General features: G+C 33.1%; 1 protein-coding gene across 3 annotated transcripts; it reads right to left on the bottom strand.

The window, feature by feature from the left end:
- Nucleotides 1-2,463: 2,463 nt before the first annotated feature.
- Nucleotides 2,464-5,055, bottom strand: LOC133798185 (dehydration-responsive element-binding protein 2C-like). 3 transcript variants are annotated; one of them, XM_062236401.1, is made up of 3 exons: nt 4,839-5,055; nt 4,260-4,360; nt 2,464-4,147 (listed from the first exon to the last, which is right to left on the bottom strand). In XM_062236401.1, exon 3 carries the CDS (start codon nt 3,997-3,999, stop codon nt 3,031-3,033), a length of 969 nt encoding a protein of 322 aa, XP_062092385.1. In that variant the 5' UTR covers nt 4,000-4,147; nt 4,260-4,360; nt 4,839-5,055; the 3' UTR covers nt 2,464-3,030. The 3 variants fall into 3 exon arrangements, with proteins under 3 accessions (XP_062092385.1, XP_062092384.1, XP_062092383.1); XM_062236400.1 differs by lacking the exon at nt 4,260-4,360; XM_062236399.1 differs by having other exon boundaries at nt 2,464-4,360.
- Nucleotides 5,056-9,389: the final 4,334 nt, after the last annotated feature.

A 9,389-nucleotide genomic window follows, 5' to 3' on the forward strand; every position in this document is an offset into this window, starting at 1 on the left:
TCAAGTCTGCAAATCACCATCCAAGTTTAAAAGATTGATGGTAGGTAAATGCATCATTGCTGGCGTAATCAACTTGAGAATTAGCCTCCTCACAAAGTAACAAGTGAGAACTCGATTAGAGTTGGATGCATAATGCACTTGGGAGAATTTTTCAAAAAGAAAAAAAATTAAATATGATAATCTCATAAAATATAAAAAATAAATTACTATATTTTTATATAAAACTTTATCATACTTTCTTATTTTCTAATTTCTCTCTCACATTTATCTCTCCATTTTCTCCTTTCTCAATCTCTCATTTCTTACTTGATTCTTTCTTCTCAACCCTCCACTGGAAACACCACCTCCGCCCTCCACCGGAGACACAACCCCCCACCCCCCGACAATAATGATGTAGCTCCACCGCCTTTGGTTCTTCTTCTTCTTCTAATGTTTTTTTTTTTTTTTTGTTCTTCTTGTTGCTCTTCTTTTTTTTCACATTTGATTTTGCATTTTAAATATAATTTTACACTTTAGATATGATTTTTTTTCTTCCAGTCCTAACTTTTAACTGGTTACCATCACAATTTGTTTAGGTTTTTTTTGTTTAAATCTGAGTTTTTTTTCAGATCTGTTTAAGTAACCAGGTACTATAGGGACTAATTCTTTTTATTTATATTTGATTATTTTTTTCAGACTTAGCTGTAACTAGTTACAATAACGATTAATTTAGATTTATTTTTTGCTTAGATCTTATTTTCTTTCTAAGTCTAAATAAGTAACCAATTACCATCATAATTGTTTTTCTTTTTAAATCTGATTTTTTTTTCATACCTAATTGTAACCAGTTACGATAAGATCATTTTAGATTTTTTTTTTATCCTATTTGTTTTCAGGTCTGGCAGGTTACCATTGCAACTAGTTTTATTTTTCATATAATTTTTTTTCAAACCTAATTGTAACCAGTTACCTTCACAATCAATTTAGTTTATTTTTTTCATATCAGTTTTTTTTCTCCAATTCTCACTAAGTAACCAGTTACAAATTAACTAGTATTTTGATAATAGTACATTACTAAAAATTTAAAATTATTTTTACAGTTGTAACCAATTACTACAACACCACTTAAAAAACAAAAAACAAAACTGATTTTTATAGATATAATAAGTTACCACACATCACTAAAAAAAATTGATAGTGGCAAATGATCACTACTACAAAAAAAGAAAATCAAAATTGTTCTAATAGTTGTAACAGGTTAAAATATTAATTAAAAATGATAAAAAAATAGAAGAAAACAAAACATTTTTCAATGTCTAAACAAAAAAATAAATTAAAAATATTACTGAAATATCTTCACAAAAATTAAAAATTAGCCAAAATAATCTTATATAATTAAATATGATAAAACTAATAAATTATTACACAAATATTGAGAAAACAAATTCCATAAAAAAAAAAAACATAAAATACTATATTAAATGCACACAAAAAAATATCATATTTATCAAAGTCGCATATTTCATGTAAATTCTTGTGTGAAAAATCAGCCATTAACTAACAAATTATTTTCAAAATTTTATGAAACTAATCATGTGTTGAATATTATATTAATTAATCCCTGTCAAACAAAATATTATATTAATTATTTATTTTACGTATAATTATGTTTAAAAAATATTAAAATACCTGAAAAAATCAAATTTCTTTGCCAAAAGACATTATATTTTTTAACCGGCCGTGCTAGAATATTATTTCACTCATTTTTTTTTTCTTTTAGGAAAAAGTGAAGGATAACAACCAGAGAACAAAAATTGGTTTTTGACCAACTAGTTAAATTCCAAACCCAGTTTCTAGAACTGGTTTGACAACATAACCCCCTAGGATTTTATTCCGGTTTATATGTTAATATACTTTAAAGTACTTAAATGTATAATATATTAAAATATTATTTAAAATTAAATTTATTATTAATGATTCAAAATTTATTGATTGAATGGAACATAAAAAAAAGTTTCATTGATGGAATGGAACACAAAAATCATATGAGAAATGGTAAGAGTAAAGTAATGCAACCAATAACAAAACACTTGATTAGTAAATATTTGGATAAGAGACACAAGACCATGGATCCTTACCACTTCAGAAGCCACAATCAAAGGAAATTTCTAGTTTTTCGCACAAGATCATTTATTTACAAATAACCTAGACCTACCATAGGTTGGTAACTATCCAAATGAAATATGTTCCCGCTTGAACAAGAACACATTAATGTTAAAAAGTAGTGAGGTTATTAATTTCCAGAACATTACTTTTTAATTTTGGTTTCTATTTAGTGATCAGGTCATTCCAAACTTACTAGTTACTGCAACAACAGTGACGAGGAAGATATCAGACAATAACGCGCCTAATAACAACTCCCAATTCTGGTTTCAAACATTCCAAACTCCAAGATTTGCACCAAAGTAACAAAGACGCATGATATATTCGTATAAATATTATAGATTTTTATTTGAAACCTTCAGTATATTTTGAATAAGCGTTTCAAGATTTGTTTTTCTATACACAGGTCACTATAATATGGTTTACATCTCATATCTACAAGAAAGAATATCAGTTAACATAAACACTGATAAAGAAATTTTAGTCATATAAGCAAAGACAGAGAAAGGTATATGTGACCCTCTATCCATCTCCCGGGAGCGGCCAGGAAATGGACACAAAAAGGAAGATGAAAAACAAATTAAGGGAACATTGTGTATTATAAGCTAAATCCCCCAATCTAAAAGCTATAGAGAATTAAGCCATGGGTCAGTCCAGAAGGGTAACGAACATGTCAGTCCCAGGAAAATAGGAAAACAAAAATATTGTATTTATGTATATTTTTCCTTGTCCGTATAGCAAACTACAAAGTCTGCATGGCCAAACGATCAAGCTGCCTGTATCAAAGAGCCTGTCGGATCCGATATGCAGCAAGAAAACGAATGAATCACACTCCAGAATCCTCATTGTTCTTGCCCAGTGTGAACACCAAGGCAGAGTCCATCTTCTTCAGTCTGCACCATTGTTCCTGCAACCAGATTTTCCCTCCATCTCAAAACTCGTAATTGGATAATCCCAGGTATAGGCCTGATCATCTATGCAAATATTATTATCCTCTAGCCTTCCGGGCTTCAAGAAATCAAAGCTGTAATCGAGCCCTGATGATGCATGCTCCATATGACACAAACTACCGAGTAACTTGGCATCGGGGTTCGCCAACTGATAAGATAAATTAGATGGTTTGTCGCTCTGAAATTCTTCATCATCCCATTGACTAGCATTATAGCACACATCTTCCATCGAGCCTGCATTAGTGTCCATAATTCCCAATAGTTCTTCAACGTCAAACATCTCATCCATTGAGAAGCTCTGCAGGAAATTCTCCCCCGTGTCACCTAACTTGTCCCAAGTTTGATACTCCTCTTCCATTGGCTCCTCTTTGGTCTCTTCTTTAACGTATTGTGGTTGTGGACTTGCTTCTTCTGCCTTCACTTCTGACTTCACCGAGCTTAAAGGGGTAGCAACTTCTGCCACAGGAAGAGGCCGAGGATATATTTTCGACTCACCTTCAATAACTTCATTCTTCCCACCCGAAGCAATACCCTTAACCTTAGATTCCTCATCCGCACAGACCTCTGACAGGATCGAATTGGATGTTGTAGTAGAGTCTGAGCCTGCAGGAGTGGTCACTGAAGAAGAACCTGATGGAGTAGCCAATGAAGAAGAATCTTTCGAAGACAACTCGAATGACCTGTAGTCCGTTATGTTGGGAAGATTAAGGCGAGCACAGGGGCCATACATTGCCCTGGCAGCTTCATCATAGGCAAGAGCAGCTTCTAATGCAGTGGGAAAAGTACCTAACCAGAGCCTTCTTCCCCTATTGGGCTCCCGAATTTCAGCAACCCACTTGCCCCAAGTCCTCTGCCTAACACCTCTGTAGTTACATCTTGAATTATCAGGACCCCCCTTACCTTTCATACATCCTTTCTTCGAACCCTTAGCCGGGACTCTGCGAGTTGGCTTACCATTATCATTTGTAGATTCAATACTATTGTTGTACTCCTTCCACTTTGCTAGAGTATCCGCTACGGAAGTACCTTCACGTCTACTCCGCGTCTTTCTCTTCCTGGGAGAATTGAAGGGAAGAGATTTCATATTAAAACCTTGATCAAAAACACCCATTTTCTTGCAATAAGTCTTAAAATGAAATTTTCAGAGTAATGTTTCACAGCAACCACCTCTCAATCAACAAGAACAAATACGGCAAAGCAAAAGGGTGTTCTTCCAATCTCAATAACAATCAGTCTTATATATATAATTAAGTCGCGACTTTCAGAATCTGCAGTAAAATAATGAACCAGTTTTCATTATTGACCAAGATACAGATATTGCAATTCAAGAAAATACCCAATCACACAATTTATTTTAAGTTTCCCTTGTACCAAAAAAAAAAAAAAGAAATACAAAAGAAGAAACTCCGATCACCAAATTTTTCTTGGAGTCCAAGAATTCCTGAAGGATATAATAAATACTGACACTGGGTGAAACCCAGACTAGATGAAGACTAAAATTTACTTGCAAACTAAGCAAACGAATTTCAAGAGCCGTGCCAGAAAACACGACAAAAAACAATTTATTTATTTTTAATAAAATTAAAAGAAGAGAGAAATTGTCTTCCTATTCCAGCAAAAGACCTCAATCAACAGCATTAAAAAAACCAAATTTTCAGTGTGCAAATCACAAATATCTGAAAGACAAAATCGAAGAACCCTAAATGCCCCAAAAAATAAATATTAAAAGGAATGGATCAAACTAACCTCTGTATCGTCTCAGACGACATGCGAGAAAAAACAAACCCTTGTGCGATACGAATCAGTCCCAAGCACAGCTCGTATTCCTTCTCTTTCGATTTTATGAGTTTTTTTTTTTTTTTTGCCTGATATGCAGTAGTAGTTGTTTTGGTTTTGGGTTTTTTTAGGAGAGATGTAAATGAAGTTGTTTATAGCTTTAGAAAGAATCCAGATATCGCGAGTGTACTCTGATAGATATTTATAGCCTTCTCTAGATATTTCTGATATTTTCTTTTTCTCTAGATATGTTGTCCTTTTCCTTTATTTATATTTAAAATATTGAGGACAGCAAGGACGTGGCAGACTCAGTCGGGCCGTGGCGTTTCGTATGCCGTAGCTTTTGCCACGTGTCTCTCGAACCTTCCCGAATTGATCATGGCACCTATCGCTTTCTTCGTGTTGAAGTATATATATAATAATGGATAGAAATTTTGATAAAACAATTAAATAAAAAATGGTTTTTTTTAAAAGTAAAAATGGTTTCGTCTTGAGTTGAGACTCCTATATAGCTCTTTTATTACCAATAAAAGTATTGTAAATTAGTTTACTATATATTGTCCCACAGTTTTCCCATTAATTTCGACTATGCCACTAGCAGCTAGCTAATCTGGCGCTGTCTCTCCACTATGATCGCACTAATTATCCAACTCAAATATGGCTTGTACGCGGTTGGGTTTTCGCGTTTAGAATTTTTTATTTTTATAAAGTGTGATTTTGTACTTATCTATATATAATGAAAATTACTAAAGATTATTAGCGGTGGTGCTATTGATATAATTCAACATTAAGTTCAATTTAATAAGTATTATAAGGTATCGCTAATAAATTATAAGGTGCCACACTATTTGGTGTTGGACAACTTAAGATGCCAAGTAACAACACTCTTATATAACAATACGTAAACTATATTGTGTGAGAATGTCATAAATGTTTGTGTGAATAAATTATCACAAATTTACCGTTATTGACGATGGATTGTCATCCCCGAAATGATATGGGATTAATAAAAAAATTGTCAAGAAAAAACAATCAAAAAGAGAAAAAATAAGAATAATTAGTATTTTTGAGCCAAACTTATGACGTTATTAGATCATACTCCTAAATAATACGGTTTCTTAAAATTTTCACTAAATTATTACATTTACAAAAACATAGTCATTTTGTTTGGTTTCATTTTATTTTATCCTTTAAATGATGATGTGGCATAAAAAATTAGCATGTACCTAAACTTCGACCACTACCAAATTATTTCTATTTAAAAAAAAATTTAAAACTATTTTTATTTTTATTAATTCTTAAAAAATAAATTCAAACCTTAAAAAAATAAAATTAAAATATATTAAAAATTCAAATTTTAAAAATTATTTAAAAAATTAAAAATGCATAATATTATAAATTTAAAATATACTATTTTAAAAGCAAATCTAAATATTAAAATTAAACCTTAAAATAAAATTAAATAAACCTTTTTAAACTTATAATCTAATTTGAATATTAAAATCAAATACACAAATATTTTTCTCTCTCCAGTTTCATAATTATTTTAAGTGTATGTCAACGACTGCATTAATAGTTGTGAATTGATGAATTAATATACTATATTGTTGATTTTAGATGAGAAAATTGCATCTTTTTTTTTTTTTGCAGTATTCATCTTTAATTTTTTAAGTGAATTGAATTATATTAATTGATGAATTAATAGATTATATTGATATATTTAATTTGGATGCATTAATGAATATGAGTTTGTAAATAAAAATTTATGAATATAAATATGCTTGAATCTTAGTTTGTTTAAGTGAACTTGAATTTTTTAGTTTTATAAGGAATTTTAAATCATTTTTAAAAAATATTGAATTTTTAATAAATTTTCTTTAAATTTTTTAAGATTAAAATTTTTTTTTTAAAAGAACTAATAGAAAAATATACTTAAAATACTTTTAAATTAGTTTTTTAATAAAAATAGGCACAATTTGATAGTGGCCAAAATTTGGGTGACAAAAATACCAACTATTTTATGTTACATCAGCGTTTAAACAGCAAAACAAAATGGAAGCTAATAAAATGACTATATTTTTTGTAAATGATATAGTTCAGAGGAAAATTTTAACATCCAATATATTTTAAGAGGCACAATCTGATAATGTTATAAATTCAGAGTCAAAATGCTAATTATTCAAAAATAATATCTCATCTAAAAAGTCTTAAATAATAATAGTTTAGAAGTAGAGCCTACGTTTAATATTATAATTTGCTTCCTTTTTTAATGATTGTTGACTTGTAGAATTATAGGTAAACACTTAGTTTAGTCATTATGATAACCGTTACAAATGTTTATTAGTCAATAAATACAATAGTTACAACGGTTACAATGCTATGGTAATGTTATATTAAAGATAATTGTTAAAAAGTACTATTGGTATCTAACATTATAAGTAGGTGTTCAACATTATAAATAGGTAGTATATCACTATCGGTACAATCTAATATCAAGTTTTTCTTATTTAAATTTAATAAGTATTATAAAATATAACTAACTAATCATAAGGTGTCATTCCATAAAATATTGGATACTACGGTGTCAAATAGCAATACTCTATATACTTGAATGCTCAAATAGGCATGTTACGAGTTCTATACCCGTATGCTTTTTCTGATATTGTAAGCTCACTTCTTTTTTGAGACATACAAGGTAGTTCTGGCATGCTAATCATATTTTGGCAAGTCTGTTTAACACCAAGGTTGATCTCCCTTATCCTGTAGCAATTACCAATTAATTTTATGTGTTTTATTTTATGAGTTTTTTTTTCATAACTTTTACTTTTAAATATTAGAAAAGAAGTAATAGAAAAACCTAAAAGTTAGGTTTTGTCGAAAAGTCTTGTATGTTGACATGTTTATGAGTTCTTGTCTCTTTTGACTGTTTTCTTTTCGCGAGTTTGGATTGGTTTCACTGGGGTTGAGTCTTTTCGCTGATGGCGTCGTCTAGTGCGAACGTGGATTCCTTGGAGGCGAGATGGAGCGATCTACAGCTTGATGATGAGAATGAACAAGGTTTGGCGTTTGATGAAACAGTGGCTACTGAAGATGATTTTGATGATAGATGGTGCTTGGTCGGCAAGCTTTTGTATGAGCGTCCGACTGATTATGATTCTTTTCAGAATGTGATGGCGTCCCTGTGGCGCCCGGTGAAGGGGATGTTCGTCAAGGAGCTCGAGATGAATAAATATCTTTTTCAGTTCTTTCATGAGTTTGATATCAAGAGGGTCTTGGAAGGTTCCCCATGGACCTTTAATCGGACTCCTATTATCCTGGAGCGGCTGAAAGTTGGGGAGAATCCCAGACTGGTTCCCCTGAAACATTTGGAGATTTGGGTACAGGTGTATGAGCTTAAACCTGGCTTTAAGTCTGATAGGGTTCTCAAAGCTTGTGGGGCATTTTTGGGGCAGTTTGTTGCATCCTGCCCGACCAACTACACTGGTATATGGAGAGAGTACTTGAGGGTGCGGGTGAAGATCAACGTAGAACAACCTCTTAAGAGACGCATGAAAGTCTTCACGTCTAAGACAGTTTTCTTTTGGGCTTCGTTCAAGTATGAACGTCTCCCAACTTTCTGTTTTGTGTGTGGAATACTGGGGCACTCAGAGAAATTTTGTCACAAGCTTTTTGATGGAGGAGATGAGAACATGGTGAGGCCCTATGGTATCTTCATGAGGGCACCTGATCGGCGGCAACAAAAGAGTATAGGAGCTCGCTGGTTAAGAGACAATATGGCCCGGCCGCTTGAGGCACCGACGGAGGTGTATCGTTCAGATTCAGATGACCGGTTTGGGAGTGGGGGTGAGGAAATCATGCCGCGTGATGCTCGGAGAGATGGAGGAGATCGTGGGGAGGAGGATGGTGCAAATCGTGGTCATAATGGTGTGGGAGATCTGGTTTTATTGTCGAGGCAGAATATAGTGAATATTCCCCAAATTATGGAGCAGTTACCTTTTATTGAGGGGGATGAGGTGGAAGTTGGAGTTGATGGGGGTGTGACAGGTGGAGGGCTCTCTTTGACCAACGACTTTCTCTTTGTGGACCCTAAAAGGAGGCGGACGGAAGTGGTAAATGGGGAGGTGGGCCAGGATGATGTGAGGAGCTCGCGTGGAAAAGAGGTGGACCACGGACTTGGGCTTTGTGAGGCCCAAAATGAGTCCATGCAGATAGACCTTCCTCAGGTGGAGGAGCATATGTTGGCTAGCTCAGGCCCAATTAAAGTTATGAACCAGATTACGGAGGAAAGCTCACGTTTTCGGGAGGGGATACAAATACAGGATGCCGAGCAGGTGAATATAGGAGGGGTAATGCCAAAAAATGGTCATGGGGCGGGTGCCACGAGGTGGACCCGCCAAGAATTATGAGCATTATTTGCTGGAATTGCCGTGGGCTTGGGAACCCACGGGTAGTTCAATTCCTTAAAGACATTGTGTGTCAAAAGCAACCCAAAGTTCTATTTTTATGTGAAACGTTGTGCAA

Source organism: Humulus lupulus, chromosome 8 (genome assembly GCF_963169125.1).
Source record: "Humulus lupulus chromosome 8, drHumLupu1.1, whole genome shotgun sequence".
Lineage (NCBI taxonomy): Eukaryota > Viridiplantae > Streptophyta > Magnoliopsida > Rosales > Cannabaceae > Humulus > Humulus lupulus.